This window comes from Nansenia antarctica (genome assembly GCF_963989245.1).
Source record: "Nansenia antarctica genome assembly, chromosome: 1".
NCBI lineage: Eukaryota > Metazoa > Chordata > Actinopteri > Argentiniformes > Microstomatidae > Nansenia > Nansenia antarctica.
Genome location: NC_137674.1, coordinates 33,739,239 through 33,756,128, shown reverse-complemented (window position 1 = coordinate 33,756,128; position 16,890 = coordinate 33,739,239). Strand labels below are relative to the sequence as shown.

General features: G+C 42.1%; 3 protein-coding genes across 11 annotated transcripts; 1 reads left to right on the top strand and 2 right to left on the bottom strand.

The window, feature by feature from the left end:
• Positions 1-572: 572 nt before the first annotated feature.
• On the top strand, positions 573-9,469 carry ttc8 (tetratricopeptide repeat domain 8; the record flags this gene model as incomplete). Of its 7 annotated transcripts, none has more annotated exons than XM_080533227.1 (14): positions 573-686; positions 1,752-1,872; positions 2,090-2,150; positions 2,572-2,731; positions 3,535-3,624; positions 3,745-3,789; positions 4,735-4,820; positions 4,920-5,007; positions 5,214-5,324; positions 5,682-5,821; positions 6,249-6,423; positions 7,196-7,318; positions 7,617-7,700; positions 9,353-9,469. In XM_080533227.1, the coding sequence occupies 14 exons, from the start codon at positions 573-575 to the stop codon at positions 9,467-9,469; spliced, it is 1,515 nt and encodes a 504-aa protein (XP_080389353.1). The 7 variants fall into 7 exon arrangements, with proteins under 7 accessions (XP_080389353.1, XP_080389352.1, XP_080389351.1 ...); XM_080533226.1 differs by having other exon boundaries at positions 1,722-1,872; XM_080533225.1 differs by having other exon boundaries at positions 1,707-1,872.
• A 669-nt stretch (positions 9,470-10,138) lies between these two features.
• Positions 10,139-13,356, bottom strand: LOC308176008 (uncharacterized protein). The gene is made up of 6 exons (XM_080550599.1): positions 13,178-13,356; positions 12,922-13,038; positions 12,209-12,460; positions 11,564-11,724; positions 11,165-11,298; positions 10,139-10,514 (listed from the first exon to the last, which is right to left on the bottom strand). Exons 1-6 carry the CDS (start codon positions 13,290-13,292, stop codon positions 10,370-10,372), a joined length of 924 nt encoding a protein of 307 aa, XP_080406725.1. The 5' UTR covers positions 13,293-13,356; the 3' UTR covers positions 10,139-10,369.
• Positions 13,357-13,838: 482 nt separating this feature from the next.
• On the bottom strand, positions 13,839-16,874 carry LOC308176009 (CD209 antigen-like protein C). Of its 3 annotated transcripts, none has more exons than XM_080550602.1 (6): positions 16,801-16,874; positions 16,323-16,469; positions 15,880-16,128; positions 15,561-15,712; positions 14,939-15,081; positions 13,839-14,666 (listed from the first exon to the last, which is right to left on the bottom strand). In XM_080550602.1, exons 2-6 carry the CDS (start codon positions 16,423-16,425, stop codon positions 14,495-14,497), a joined length of 819 nt encoding a protein of 272 aa, XP_080406728.1. In that variant the 5' UTR covers positions 16,426-16,469; positions 16,801-16,874; the 3' UTR covers positions 13,839-14,494. The 3 variants fall into 3 exon arrangements, with proteins under 3 accessions (XP_080406728.1, XP_080406726.1, XP_080406727.1); XM_080550600.1 differs by having other exon boundaries at positions 16,747-16,865; XM_080550601.1 differs by lacking the exon at positions 16,801-16,874 and having other exon boundaries at positions 16,323-16,570.
• Positions 16,875-16,890: the final 16 nt, after the last annotated feature.

The window sequence follows — 16,890 nt, the reverse complement described above, 5'->3', positions numbered from 1 at the left end:
TATGATACGTATAGATAGTATAGATGTCTATGTGGCATAGCCGCGTGCTCCTCCCTCTCCTCCAGGGTTGCCAGATGGGGCGGATTACCGCCGTATGGGCTACTTTTGGTCACACGGGGCAACGCATTTCGGGGGTTGGGCTGGATAAATAGCATTTAGGCGATATCAAAATGTCAGTGCCTGATAGTTACAAAATGCGTGAAGTTAAAACACACGCCCTAGAAGAAGCTACATGCGATGTTCAGGTTTTTTAAATGTATTTTACAAACATCATTGGCAACAGACATACAGTTTAGGGGCAGGAGATGGGCACCTGTCCGATAGTAATTATCGGTTTCCAACAATATAGGTTTTGGGCTAGTTTTTGGTGTATTTAGCGTTTTTTAGACTGTGGTTAGGCTGGAAATGGTCAATCTCATTTGGCAACCCTGCTCTCCTCCGTTGCTGAGTGACGCAGGACGCGTTGCTGCGCCGTTGCTGGGCAACAGGTTTAGCGAGCTAGCTTCGACAGCTAAAGAGGCTAACAGCATCAATCTTAGCACCACCAGAATAATATTATCCAGCAAAGCACAATGGAGGTACCGATGGATCCTTTGTTTCTCGCATGGAGCTATTTCAGAAGACGGAAGTTTCAGCAATGTTCTGATATTTGTACAAAGATATTGGAGGACAGTCCATACGACCAGGTTAGCGAGATAGCTAGCTACTAGCTAATACATCCATAATCCCAATTAGTGTCGAGTCCTTGTAAGGTTGCAATACATTTTTTGTTCAGTCGCTGAACAAGAGTGTTCACCGACTTTTTCCGAATCCCATTTTTTGGTTTTCTTGCATTGAATAACAGTTTTCTAGCATGTATACACTCGGTCAATCAGCTAGGTAGATTCTCACTCATAATAGCTAGCTACAATGTTCAGATCAGCCTTTACTGAAAGAGCACGTCACCTAGCAAGTTTATTTCCCTTCCCTCCTCTCCAAATACTCACTGTAATCACTCATTCATTTCCTTATTTTTCTACCCTTTTCTCTCTTACTTTCTCTCATTCATGCCTTCACACACCTGCCATCACCTCCTCTTCTTTCAACGTGTCTCACTACTTGCTGTCATAAAAGGATGCCTCCGCATCCCTTATCTCAGAGGTAACATTTGACTGCTTACCATGCTTCTTTTACTGTCTGTCTCTTGTTCTTGACCTGAGGATCTCCTGGCCTGCCGGCCCGTTACACTCGTTACACTCCAAGAAGTAGTAGGCCTATCTAAAGCAGACCACTCAACCAGTGAACATAATCAGAATCACAATTGCTTTTATTACATCGATGTACGGATACAAGGAGTACAATTATGGGGTTCAGGTTCAATTAGGCATTGGCATTGCAGCAGAAATACAAAATCAATAATAGAATAAGCAGGATATAAACAATAATCAATAAAGAATAAGCAGGATATAGACAACAATCAACAATAGCTATATATGCAATAGTGTCAGAGCATCAATAACAGAATAGGTGATAGCAGCAGAATGCGAATCAGCATATCAACATTCTTAATGTAAACAAAATGCTTGTGCAAAAAAGGTGTGCAGGTTGCAGTGCAATGCGACACACTGTCACACAGTGTGTAATATGGTGCAAAAGTGGAGTAGTCTAGAGTTCAGGTAGGTAGTGACCAAGTAGTCAGGTAGTCATGATGTATTAATGAACAGCCTGATTTCTGTGTTCTAAACACGTTTTCTGTGTTTGGTGTTGGAAAGGCTGCATGGAGTCTGAAGACGCGGACTCTTACAGAGATGGTGTACATTGATGAGGTCGAGGTGGACCAGGAGGGGATCGCTGAGATGATGCTGGATGAGAGCTCTATCGCTCAGGTTGCCCGTAAGTTTGGACTCCCCCCCCACCCTCCCCCCATTACAGTAACAACACCCATGTTCCACTATGTAGGAAAAGCTCTGCTGTCTCTTCACGCCTCTCCTCAGCAAGGCCTGGAGCTCATGCTAAGCTTCCTCTTCTCCCTGTTCTTGCTCTCTGAACGATAGGAGACTTGTGGTTGCAACATTTTCTTGAGTTTAATTAAGGTCTTCCTTCCTTCCAGGCCCGGGAACATCGCTGAGGCTCCCTGGAACAAGCCATGGAGGGGCCACATCAGCCGTCAGGTGTGTGAGCATCTGTACCTCACAAGTATCTTGTTATGTGTTCAAAATGATAGTACCGCTGTGTAAAAATATGGTTGACTCACTGAGTTGTGGGGCAACATAATGGCGGGGAGGCTGTGGCTCAGGAGGTAGAGTCGGTGTCTAATGATTGCAAGGTTGGCAGATCGGTGATTCGATCCCTGGCTGGCCACGTGTCAAGGTGTCGTTGGGCAAGACACTGAACCCCAAATTGCTCCCAATGAGTGGGCTGGCGCCTTGCATGGTAGCATTGTAAAGCACTTTGGAATAAGGCGCTATACATATAAGTGCAGTCCATTTAACATAATGATGTACATTCCCAGGCAGGTAACCACTTTATTACCCTGGAAAGACACCAGGTCAGTTCTTAACTTTAAACGTTTTTCTTTTTCCTTGAATGCAGGCCCGTGACCCAGTCGGGACGTCCCATCACAGGGTTTGTGAGGCCCAGCACCCAGTCTGGGAGGCCGGGGACCATGGAACAGGCCATTAAAACCCCCCGCACCGCCCACACCGCCCGGCCCGTCACTAGTGCCTCTGGGAGATTTGTTCGGCTTGGAACGGTACGTAACGACAGGTGTCTAGGATGGAACGTCCGGGTGGCGTGGCTCACTAAGCCGCATGCCACGTCATCACAGGGTCCCTGGTTCGATTCCGGCCATCGACCTATCCTGCATGTCACCTCTCTCTCTCTCTCTCTCTCTCTCTGTCTCTCTCACCCATCCTTCCTCTCTATCTCCACTGTCTCTATCTCAATAAAGCAGAAATGCTCTAAAAACACATATACATATACACTACCAGTCAAAAGTTTGGACACACTTCCCCATTCAATTGAATGCGTTTGTGTTTGTGTTTCATAAGAATCTTCAGACACATATGCCTATAAAAAGCTATCTCATGTCATCCCTCCTCTCTCTCTCTCTCTCTCTCTCTCTCTCTCTCTCTCTCTCTCTCTCTCTCTCTCTCTCTCTGTCTCTCTCAACCATCCTTCCTGTCAATCTCCACTGTCTCTATCTCAATAAAGCAGAAATGCCCTAAAAACATATACAGTACATATACATATGCAGTACCAATCAAAAGTTTGGACACACTTTCCCATTCAATTGAGTTTGTAGGATGGGGGCCCCATCCTGTTGACCCTGTCTGTTTAGGATGAGGGGATTTAAGCAGACGGTTGCTAAGAATTCATGTATTGTAAGCGTCCATAAATGCCTCGCATAGTGTATCAATCTATTTTTTAGTGCATGAAGTACACAGCTGTGTTCTGTGTTGTTTATTGAGGACGTGCTGCTTGGGTTCTCACGGTTTTAACGCAATGTTGCAAATCAATCAAATAATCCTGTTTCCCTTTTTTTTATGTCTCCAGGCCTCCATGTTGACGAATCCAGATGGGCCATTTATAAACTTATCACGACTCAACTTGGCCAAGTATGCCCAGAAGCCCAATTTATCCAAGGTAAAGATTTAAATCATGAAACACAGAAGATAATAAACCTGTACCTTTACAGTACTGTCTTCCCAATGATGTTCATTTTTCATTTAGTTTGATGACCATTGTGTTTTTTTCTCCCTCCAGACTTTGTTTGAGTACATTTTCCATCATGAAAACGATGTAAAAAATGTGAGTAATCAATGCAGTTAGATTATTATTGACTCTGCATATTTTTATTCACTACAAAGGATGAGGAGAGAGCTTTTTATAGGCATATGTGTCTGAAGAATCTTATGAAACATAAACGTCTTTGCAGAGAGCTTGCTCATTAATTTAGTTATCTGCAACTGTGTCTCTGTTTGACCTCTGTTTCACCTTTGCACATGCCGTATTATTGCACAATGCACATACCTCTTTGATATAGCCACTATTTATACGTCTGTACATTACATAATGTACATAAGCTACTGTAACTGTACATAGCTCATAACTGTATATACCTCTAAACTACCGTACCATACTGTACCCTATCACTATCATTGTCATGTTTTTATATCATGTTTTATATCACTATTTGCACTTCTGGTTAGATGCTAAACTGCATATCATTATACATTTACATTTACATTTATGGCATTTAGCAGACGCCTTATTCCAAAGCGACTTACAATTAATACATTTGACTAAGCAAGTGAATCATCAATCCACCAGTCGTAGCAGGAAGAGTAATCTAGCTCAGGCCAGGGGCCATTGGCAGTCTCCGTGATAGAAGGAACAAGAAGAAAAGAAAAAAAAAGACAAAATAATTTTTTTGGGTATAGACACTGGACAAACAGAGAAACAGTACAGGGGGGGCAGTAGAAGTCTTGGGGGACACAGTAAAGGGGGAAAGCAGGTGTCTCAGGAGACGCAGTGCTGGGGGTAGTAGATGTCTCAGGAGGAGCAGTTAAGGTGTAACCTGAAGAGATGGGTCTTCAGTCTCCGACGGAAGATGGGTAGTGACTCTGCAGTTCTGACAGCCGTGGGAAGCTCATTCCACCAGCGGGGGGCCAGTGTAGTGAAGAGACATGATCTGGTACTTGTACTCTGCAATGTGAATAAAGTTGAAACTAATCTAATCTAATCTAATCTCAGGCTCTAGATCTCGCAGCTCTGGCCACGGAGCATGCTCAGTTCAAAGACTGGTGGTGGAAAGTGCAGTTGGGGAAATGTTACTACAGGTAGGTCACTGTGACATCTTTAATTGTCGAAGCATTTTACCTGTTACCCAATGCATGCCTATAACAGTTATTACATGTTGTTATTGTCTGTTTTAACAGACTTGGTTTACACCGGGAAGCAGAAAAACAGTTCCGATCTGCCCTCAACCAACAGGAGGTGGTGGATACATACCTCTACTTGGCTAAGGTAACGTTGTTATGTTTAGGATGTATAGGATTAGCATAGCATAGTATTGGTAGTTGGTCATTTCCCCCCCATATTTCCAAGTAGAATTCAGAAACTTTATGTTTCAAATTCCATTAGGATTTCATGCTCTTGTCTCTTGGCTTTGTCTTCGATCTGTGCAAAAGTCAGTTGACATCTTGAGTTTTTGTTTTTTCCCACCGTAATAGGTGTACCAGCGCCTGGATCAGCCAATCACAGCGCTGAACCTCTTCAAGCAGGGGCTGGACCACTTCCCTGGAGAGGTCACGCTCCTGACAGGGATTGCTCGCATTCACGAGGCACGACACCCTCTCCTCTTTATATTTCATTTAATTTCATTTAATTTCATTTAATTTCAAGCCTTTATTTCCACTCAGGGACCACTGAGGGAGACCCTCATTTTCGGTGGGGGCCGAGTGAACAGGATATACATATACAGTGCAACACAGTAAATACATGAACATACGTAGTGCAACAATAGAAAACACAATAAGAGCAATAACAATAACAATAATAAATACACATTTCAACAAGGATTAATCAAGCAGTTTGTTGTTGGAACATGTTTGTTAGGTTGGAACAGGAGGTTTAATGTCTGTCTTGAGAAGTGAATTTTATTGGTTAGGATTTTTTTTTATGATTATTATTTCTCACAGGAGATGAACAACATCGTCTCAGCCACAGAATACTACAAAGATGTCCTGAAGCAAGACAACACTCACGTTGAGGCGATGGCCTGCATAGGCAGCAACCACTTCTACACGGACCAGCCGGAGATCGCCCTGCGCTTCTACAGGTTAGACGCTTTACAGGTGTTGAGGTTGGTGGGTGGCCTTCCTAGTCCTTGCACACCTGTGTACAGAAACAAATCCCTCCCTTAGGTGGCCAACAGTGAGTCTACTGTGGAAAGGGTTAAACAAACCTGAGGTGTCTGGGTGGTGTAGCTCACTAAGGCGCATGCCACGTAATCACAGGGTTCCCTGGTTCGATTCTGGCACATCGACCTATCCTGCATGTCATCCCTCCTCTCTCTCTCACCCATCCTTCCTGTCAATCTCTACTGTCTCTATCCTCCTCTCTCTCTCAAACCCATCCTTCCTGTCAATCTACTGTCTCTATCCTAATAAAGCAGAAATGTCCTAAAAAAACACATTTAAAAACAGAAACAAGACCTGACAGATTGATCGGCCTCCCTAACCCTTAATGTCCCTAACTTCCTCTAGACGGCTGCTGCAGATGGGGGTGTACAACTGCCAGCTCTACAACAACCTGGGGCTGTGCTGCTTCTTCGCCCAGCAGTACGACATGACCCTGTCCTCGTTCGAGAGGGCTCTGGCGCTGGTCAGCAGTGACGAGGAGCAGGCTGACGTCTGGTACAACATCGGACACGTGGCTGTGGTGGGTTTAGTCAACAACAGTCATGCTTTCAGTCATGTGTGTGTGAAAGAGAGGCCATTGTAAAGCATTTGGAATATGGTCCATTCTGTCCATTCTGTGCTGAGAAAACTATAAAGAAGTTGTTTCCTTTTTTTAGATAAGATGCAACTGCTGTATCCAACTTGAATTAGCACTAGAGTACTGTAATCTCAGTGGGAAAATTAGCAATTCCAGAAATGTTACAAGAAGAATTTATATTCGATTAAAAAATCGCATTGTGCTCGTATTTGTCACGTACATCCTATACAGACGTAATTGACATAGTGAAGCCCAACAACAATCAACAAGTCAACACTAAGGGCCGGTTTCACAGATAAACCTCCATTGTAAAACCTCCATTGAAGATGCTTCTTGGTCCAGGACTAGGCTTAAGCCTTGTCTATGAAACCCTCCCTAACAGTAATACAAAAGTGACAATAGTGCCAGTGCAAATAATGTACAATAATGTCAGATGTTATGGGGTAGTATAGAGCAGTGGTTCTCAAACCTCTCCTCTGGGATTTGTACTTGATTAGTTGTGCTAATCAGGTGTGCTATTGGTGGAACAGATCAAATATGTGGAGTGGCTGGGGGTCCCCGAGGAGAGGTTTGAGAACCACTGGTATAGAGCACCCTCGTCTGTATATGAACTGGTCTCCAGTGGACCCAGTAGTCTGATTCAAACAAACACGATGATATCTGTTATTCTCAGCTTCTCCTGTCTCCTCAACATCTGTTTGGTTTCTGTTCCCAGGGGATCGGGGATATGAGTTTGGCGTACCAGTGTTTCAAACTGGCTCTGGCGTTCAACAACGACCACGCTGAGGCCTATAATAACCTAGCAGTGCTGGAGCTTCGCAAAGGGCGCGTTGAACAGGTGAGATGTTAGAAATGCTGATGTGTCTGTGTGTGTGTGAATATATATATATATTTTTTTTTTTATACATACGTATATATATATATGTTTTATATACATATATATAAATAAATATATATATATATATATATATTGTTTTACATATATACAGTATATATATAATTTTCTTTTTCTTCTTTCTTTCTTTTATATATATATATATACTGTATATTTGGGGGTTGTAAATCTACAGTTATGTGTTCCTTTTTGGTATCTAGTCAAGTTCATAATACATTATTATTCCCCCTTTCCGGTACAGTCCAAAGCTTTCCTGCAGACGGCTGCATCTCTTGCCCCTCACATGTACGAGCCACACTTCAACACCGCCACGCTGTCAGACAAGGTAATGACAAACCTCAGCATCTCTTTCATCTCAGCCAGTGTGACTACAGGAGGTCTTTCTTAACTATATCGGTGGCTATGTGGACATATGGATGTGTTCCTTTACTGTATGCATGCATGGTTCCTGCAGAGCTCTGCAGGGGCGGCGCTAGGGGGTGGCTACTTGGGCTCAAGCCCCGGATGTTTTCTGAAAAGCCCCGAATGTTTTACTTAAAAAAATAATAAAAAATAAATAAAATAAAAACTCTCGTGAGTAACGTGCAGTACCGGAGTCCAACAGAGAGGCAGCAGCTGCGCGACATTAGCCTGCGTACTGCGTAGCCTGCCCTGCCCTGAAGAAGAAGTTATCTCATTCAGTGCCTGACTTGCAAAATTGTAAGGATGGATATCCCAAAGTTGTTTTCAACAAAACAAGCGCCAAGAACTGTTGCAGCAGCAGTATCAGCAGCTGACAACAATAACATCACCAGCAGTGATGACATAGATGATGTTTCAGGTTTGTGAATCTTATTAGAAAGGTGACTGACTCACTGACGCTAGCTGGCTATCATAACATAACGTTATGTTATAATGAAAATGAAACATAGCAAGGTACTGTTACGGTACATGGTAAGAAATCAAACAAAGGATAATACTTATACAAATAAAGTGAATAACAGGCTGATAGTCTTTGATATCTGCACTCTGGTTGACTGAGTGAAAAAGAATGATGTAACGTTAATGTTACAGCTAGTAAACATGGAGTAACCACATTAAGTATGCCCTTATGGTAGTATGTATGTATACAGAACATGACTCAAATCTGTCCTAAGATGTAACGCTAACTAACTAAGTTTGTTTAATGTCCCAGGGGGGATTTGATTTCACAGTACTATACACAGGCCAACAATACATGTAATATATCGTCATATAACACAGGACAAGACAATCAATACAAGTGGTGAGCACAGAGTCTGCCCTGATATACATACTGTAACATAACTTGCCTCAGCCCATCAATTATGTAATTCTATACAAATATAAATGATGGTGACTGACAGGGGGAGCTACGTGTGCTGACCTCCCTCTGTGCCCAGAACCACCACAATTAGTTTGCTTCATTAAAGGGTGTGAATATGTGTTCTCCAGTGCCTTTTGTCCGCTTTAAGGTGGTGGTAAGTTGAAGGTTGAAGGCAAAATTTTCCGGCGCGCCCCGCGCGCACATTATATTCTCCCTCTGGGCTAAGCCCCGGATCTCCTGCGATCCTAAATCCGCCCCTGGAGCTCTGTATTGGTCCTCTGTGGCTCAGTTGGTAGAGAGCATGGCTCTAACAACACTTGGTTGTGGGTTCGATTCCCGCTGAGACCATATATACTGAAATATGTATGCACTCACTGTAATGTAACACGCTTTAGAGTGTCAGATAAATGGCATATAATATCATTATTATTATTATTATTATTATTATTATTATTATTGTTATTATTATTATTATCATTATTATTGTTATTATTATTATTGTTATTATTATATTATAGTTCTGATTCACAGGTATTGTATTGCAGACAATGGAGTGTTCAGTGCTTCTGAAACACAGACACACTGTTAGTTAGTCATGAACGTGTGTGTGGATGCAGTGTGCTGTAAGGCTTGTGTCCTCTGCTGTGTCCTAGCTGGGAGACCTCCAGAGTAGCTACACAGCGGCCCAGAAGTCAGAGGACGCCTTCCCCGAGCACGTGGACACCCAGCAGATCCTCAAACACCTGCGGCAGCACTTTGCAGTGCTGTGAGCCTCTGGCAGACACTCCTGGGCCGCCCACGCTCTTACTGTGTAGTAGCAGCATACGCCTCGGGTTAGGGTTAGGGTTTAGGGTTAGGGGTTAGGGTTAGGCTTTAGGGTTAGGCTTTAGGGTTAGGGTTAGGGTTAGGCTTTAGGGTTAGGGTTAGGGTTAGGGTTTAGGGTTAGGGGTTAGGGTTTAGGGTTAGGGTTAGGGTTAACAAATAAAAAAGTTGCCATCTACCGCATCGTCATCGATTTAGCGCATAGCTGTCAATTTCGCCCAAGCTACGACCTGTCAATCAAAAACTCTGCTACTCTGCTCTCAAGGTGTGGAAGGCCAGCTGTAATCGTAGTGTTGAGAGTTAGGTTCTGCTGCAGAGACCGAATCAGCTGAAGAGTGTGATAATGTGATAAACATTACAGGTGGAAGGTCGACCTGGGTAACAACTGGCTCGGACAACATGGCAGAGAAATGATTGTAAACCATAGTTCAATACTGCCTGCCACTGCACATGCATTTCAGTCACACTAGTTACTAGTAATATGAATATGTTATTATTATTATATGTTATTTGCTGTCGTGATTAGTTTTGGCCATTATTTTCTCCTGAAAGGTGGGTTTGCAGACTTGTCCATGTTGATAATTTTTAAGGACCAAAGAAATGTACATAGAAAAGGATTGAATAATGAATTATATATTTATTATGGTATTATTTTAATGTCTTTATTTAGTGTATTCAGTTAAGTTTCATAAACAAAAATGTATTTTGGTATTATCAACATTTGTCATGTTTTCTGTGCTGAGCAAACTATAAAGAAGTTGTTTCCTTTCTTTAGATAAGATGCAACTGCTTTACACAACTTGAATTAGCACTACAATACTGTCCTGTCAGTGGGAACATTAGCAGTGTTAATTCCTTGGCTTTATTTCACATATCCATTTCAGTGGATGTCCACACGGGGCATCATTCCAGCTCTTCCTCTGATCCCTTCCGGGATAGATCGCAGCGCAGTCTTCTCCAAATTCGTCGTTAGGCTCTCCATCATTCCAATAGCTAAACCAAGTTGAAGGTTACTTTCTAGACAACATTGTCTGGGCTCAGTTTCACTAGCCCTCTCCTCAAAACTGCGCACTCACCCCCCCCCCCCTCTTGAATTCAAATGGAATGGACTACAGTTAGAAACCTGAAAATTCCATCTAATCTTAATGTTTTGTGAAACGGTTTGACAGACAAGGCTTGATCCTAGTCCTGGACTAAATCACACTTTCAATGTAAAATTCTCCATTGAAGATTATTTTTTGGTCTAGGATTAGGCTTAAGCCATGTCTGTGAAACCAGCCCTTTATGTTGTAAAATACTGACACTGATACAAATGAACAAACAGTACCATGTACCATTATAGTACCATGTACCATTATATATATAGGTTCATTTCATTCATATTTCATATTCATATTAATTTCATTCATTATATATATAGGTTCATTCATTATATATATACTGTATATCATTATTATTTATTATATTATAGGGTGCGTTTGTAAATTCGCTCTGAGAGCGCCGGAGAGCACGCTGGGTTCAACGTCATAAAGGGACCAAGTAATTTGATTCGACAAGAGCCCATTCCATGAGTGCTGATCAGATTTCCAGAGCGAATTTACGAACGCAGCCATAGTATCATAAGAACTCCATGCAGTTCTTACTTCTCAGTCAGCTCCGTCCCGTTCAGCCACTTCCACCTCCCCTCCTCAGCCCGGTCATGAAGCCCAAACCAGTACCCACTCATGTGCATGGCTCCTCCAGCCTGCCTGGCGTTGATCGCCTCACCTAACAACCTCTGAGCAAAGCAAACACAAGACTCACACAAACAACCAAAGTGAAGCAAGCTTTGGATGAATTAAAGTCGATTGATTGAAGTCATTGAAAATGCAGGGGGGAATGTTATCTAACAGGCTGCATTGAGTTTTTTTTTTTATCCTTGGGGGGTGTGGTGTTCACATCACAGCATCCTTATACTACAGACATGCATGACAAAAGTGTTGATATAAATGATGTAACGTGTTTAAGTTAAAGTAACATTATCCAGAATATTTCTAATGTACCTGCTTCTCCCCAGTGTCTATAACTGCCAGGTCAGCTCCTTGTTCGAGGCATTTGTTTCTGCCGTCTTGCCATGAGACCTGCCTGGCGTCGCGCGTGGGGATGTAGTAACACAACGAGTCCAGAAGCTCCCATCCTGGCATGCAGTGGACACAGCTCGCCTCTGTAGGAAACATGACATGGAATCACAATCGAATCCCTTGGCCTTTACTGTTTATGCAGCACTTTATAATACATAATAATAATAATAATACATTAGACTTATATAGCGCTTTTCTAGACACTCAAAGACGCTTTACAAACTGAAAAGATCAAGTAGTAATGCTGGGGACACATGGGAAGGGGAGGGGGAGAGGGTTAACTGGTGAAAGCAAGCTTGAAGAGGTGGTTTTTGAGGGCCTTTCTAAATGTTAGCAGGGTGTTGGCCTGTGGTTAGGGAGGGCGTTCCAGAGGGACGGGGCTGCGGCTGAAAAGGCCCTATCACCCCAGGTCCGGAGTTTGGTCCTGGTGGTCTTGAGGGTCTTTTGGACGGCAAAGTGAGTGGAACTCTTTGTCTCCCGTAATGGTGCCATGTCAAACCCCTTTATTTTCTTGATATGAAGGATTCTATGGTACCTGTGGTCCTCTGTGGCTCTCAAGATTCTTACCGAGTTCAGTGACCCGCGACAGCAACGTGGTCCTCTCCTCCTGGCGGTTTGTCAGACGCGATAACGTGTCACGGTTGGATCTACGGTACTCCTCCAGCATGTTGCTTGTTCGCTGCATCTGGTGGGTCTCTGACCTCAACCGAGCCCGGGTGTCCACCAGGGCTTGGACCTCAATGCTGTAGATCTCTCTGAGTTGCGTCAGCTGGCTGCCGGCCTGGTCCAGTGGAAGGTTTCCCTCTCTGACTCTGTTATCTGTGGACAGCAGACAGACAGACCACCACTGGTTGGGTTTACAAAACACTTCAATATTTTACTACCTGAGACTGTGACCTAGGTTACTAGGACTCAACTCCCAAGATTGTCACTGATAATCGAAAGAGTATATGCAATTGAGAGTTATTAGATTCGATTATATCTGATTCAACTTTATTGTCATTGCAGAGTATGTAGTACAAGTACCAGACAACGAAATGCATTTTAGCATCTAACCAGAAATGCAAATAGTGATATAAAAACATGAGAATGATAGCGATAGGTACAGCATGGCAAGTACGGTAGTTTAGAGATATACAGATATGAGCTATGTGTAGTTATGGTAGCTTAGGTAGCCTACAGTATGTAACGTACAGATGTATAAAAGAGGCTATATCAAAGGTATAGACACTATATCTAGACACCAGACTAGATCTCATCTCTATAGACAGTGGACTCACATTGGACTCCAAGGGCGATATCAACCACCAGGAGAATTACGCTAAGCAGCCCCAGACCCACTGCAGCCAGTCTGTAATGTTGAGGACTGGGGCCTTCTCTCACTGTGAACATGGACACTGAACAAGGAGGGAGATTTTACTGAAACGTTCAGAGGCAGTGCATGGAAAAATTATGTTTGACAGACTGAATCGGCCAAACAAGAGCATAACTGAAGTAGTTATTAGTTGATCGACAGACATTTTGTGTCTACTATACCTCGTTGCTGATCTGGGTCTTGACAGAGAGGGTGTCCGTCTGCACTGACATAATCCACGCAAATCATTTCATTGTAGGCCCCATTCGACGTGTTTTCTATTTCAGAGCTCTCCATTGCCTTGTCTCTGTGTCTCGGTCTGTCGGCCTCTATGTCTATGATAAACTAGAGTGGATGTCAATGCACTGTGTCTACCTGTCATGTAAATACTAAAAGATCAAAGGTTGTTTGGCTGGAGATGTTTTTCTTGTCTTGTGTGTGGAATTTATCGCTGTAGAAAGATCTGAAACTGACTAAATTACTGTGAACTGACTGACTGACTTACTGTGAACTGACTGAATTACTTAAATAATAATTTGGTTTAAGCAAGTCACCAAGCAGAAATAAGTGTCTCGGTTGTATGCAAATGTTTCTTATGTTTTTTGTTGTTGTTGTTGTGATGTAAATGTGCTTTTTGCATATCTATTTTTGCTTTATTTTTGTTGTTTCTCTTCAATGTTCATCATTGGCTCATGCACTAATAATAATATTTATACTTTAATTTATACTTATACTTTCATGTAGTTGTCAGTTAATCGCATAACATTTATGTTGTTAATTCCATTATTCTGTTCTGTCTTTTTATCAGATTGAACAGTGAAAATAGACAACGAACACATAATGTAAGTGTATATAAAACAATGATATATTCTATAACATTTGAATAATTACATGCTCTACAAAACTTTGCCCTCGTTTCGAATCTCCCCTTTCATGCTTTCAAAAGTAAAGTGTCTCTACATGGAAACATAAATAAGATAATACAATCCGCCAATATTTGTTTATATCTAGTGATCATGTCTGTCTGTATCACTCTGGACCTGCTCCTGGGCTTGGATCACGCTGCTGTAGTTGCCGACACCTGACATCACATTACTTATGTTTCCATTGTTCTATTCCATGATGATTTAAAAGGTTGAAATGCAGAGATACATAAATAATACAATAACATTATAATGTCTTCACTCATTACTTCATAGCCCATATCCCATAACATTTAATTTACGTTTATTTATTTTATTTATTTTTGTTGAATATTACAATAATAGAAAAAGAACACAAGACATGACATTTAGCAGACGCCTTTATCCAAAGTGACTTACCACAAATACCGTACATTTGTCTAAGTAAGTGAATCATCCATCAGTCATCATAAGAAAAACAAATCTATGCTAGGACCAGGGCCCTATTCCACTAAGCGAGATTATCTTCTAATCGGCGATAATTTCATTTTGCGTTCGGTTCCATCAATGTGGCTCAAATAATTCGCTGCTTGGTTTCTATGCAACCAATCCTTCTGAGTAATTCTTGGCAGTTCCCCTCTCACATATCCATTTATTTAGAAGGTTACATGGGGCATCAGTCCAAGTCTTCAAAGAATTGGCAATTCCGTGAGTGAGAGCACAGTTCTTACCCGAATAGATGTCGACAGGACTCCTATCTTTCCAGTATCTTTGAAACAAAGGTAAAGACAAACTGTCAAGTTGGATCATACTGTAGGTTGTCATAAGTTGGTGAAAGTTGATAAGTTGACTCAATGTTGATAGTGATAATGTAGCCAATTTAGCTACATCAGTGGCAGTAACAATCTGTCAAATTACAATTTCTTATCAAAACACCTACAAGCCCCCTGCCTGTCATTGAGTCTAGGACTTCCACTCCCAATCCACTGTCTCACACACACACACACACACACACACACACACACACACACTGATTCTTACCCCATTTTGTATATGTGCTCAGTCCCATTCACCCATGTCCATGGGGTCCTCCCATCCATGAGGTCCCCGCGTGCGTTATGTAGCCCAATCCAAAATCCATCGTCATACCAGGTTAAACCGTTTAAGGTGACTGTTATGAAGTCCTGAGTAAACACACATTGAAGACACAGTGTATAAACCACCAGTTATGAACCACTTTTTGCCATGTTAACGTTTCCAATGGCCTAAAAGCCATGGAAAATTATGAGAAAAAAATCATTGGTCATAAAAATATCGAATCTGAATCGACTGGTTTCCAGGTTTCACTCCCCTCTCACCCTCTCTGTCCCTCACCTCTAAAAATGTTTTAATAAATAATAATAATAATAATAATAAACCTTCCTTCTTCTAGCACAACGACTGCCAATGGCCCCTGGCCTGAGCACAGATTACTTAATTTTAATTTTAATTTTTTATTTTAATAATAAAGATTACTTCTTCCTGCTATGACTGGTGGATAGATAATTCACTTACTTTGTCAAATGTATTTGTTGGAAGTCGCTTTGGAATAAGGCGTCTGCTAAATGCCAAACATTTTTAAATGTAGCCTAACTTCTATTTGATATGATACAACTGTTCTCACCTGCTTCTCCTTGGTATTTATGACAACCAGGTCAGCTCCACGGCTAATGCAGTCCTCTCTGCTAACTTCCCAGCTTTTACGAAGAGAAGCAAAGTAGTAACACCTTGAATTCATCCACTCCCATCCTGGTGAGCAAAGGCTACAGGTTCTCTCTGTTACAAAAAGAGAAAATGTTTTGAACAAAGTCACTGAGACATATCCTTTTCCCCCCAAAATGAGAGACCCGTTCTACTGTACCGTACAGTCCAACATTGTTAGATCAGTTGGTTCACAGAATTACGGGGGGGGGGGGGGGGGGGGAAGCCCAAACGTTTCTCACCAAGCGATGATATTTGGGTAGTCAGTTGCTCTTTCTCCATACGAAGGTCCTCCATCTGTTTCTGCCGGACATCGTCCTCGCTCCTCTCCTGCTCCGCAGCCAGGCTTAGTTGCTGATGTTTGTTGATCACTGTGTGTATGGCTAGCTGGTTCTCCTCTACAGCTACGATGACTCTGCTGTAGTTGGCTCTGAGTTCCTTCAGCTCAACGTTGAGCTCTGTCAGCTCACTGTTATTGTTACTGTTGTTACCTGTGGACAGAACACACCTGACATCACTGGGGAGAAACCTTGCAAAGGTGAGTGACCTTATAAAATTATAGATTGACATTTATTTTTTTTGTATGGTGTGAACAAAAGTACAGGAGATACATTACGCATTGAACTTCACATTAGGAACAGGAAAACACTACGAAAAGTATTGAGATTAATCTTCTTATACTTACAGTAGACGCCCAGAGCAATGGCAACTGTGAGCAGAATAGTACTGAGCAGACCCAAACCTGCTGTAGCCAATCTGTAATGTGGAAAATCTGCTCCATATTTCATTGTGAACAAGGAGACTGGTGTGAATTCTAGTCTTATTCCTGATACTGCAGAAGAAACATGAAAAACTCAGTGAAATTAGCACTGTCTTGGCTTTGCGGAATGATTTCAGTCAGTGGCACAGTCTGGATGTATTACTTAAAATGGATTGACTAAAGGTTGACATTTCAGAGTTTAAGTTAGAAGTCAAAGTCCATGTTCTCTCTTTCTGGCAAGCCTACAACTTTGACATTGAGCTTAAAATGTGCAATGAAACAGATGATTATGGACAACCAAAGCAATATCAATATCCATATCAGTTTGTCATAACTTTGCTTACTGTACCTCTCTCTTTGGCTTGGTTATGATAGCGGGGACGTCTGTCTGAACCGAAATTACCTTTCAATCCAATGAATTGTCCTTCTGTCAGGGTCTTATGGAGCTGTTTGTCAGTGTTCCCTTGTCTGTTTGTGGAGATGATTTGTTCAG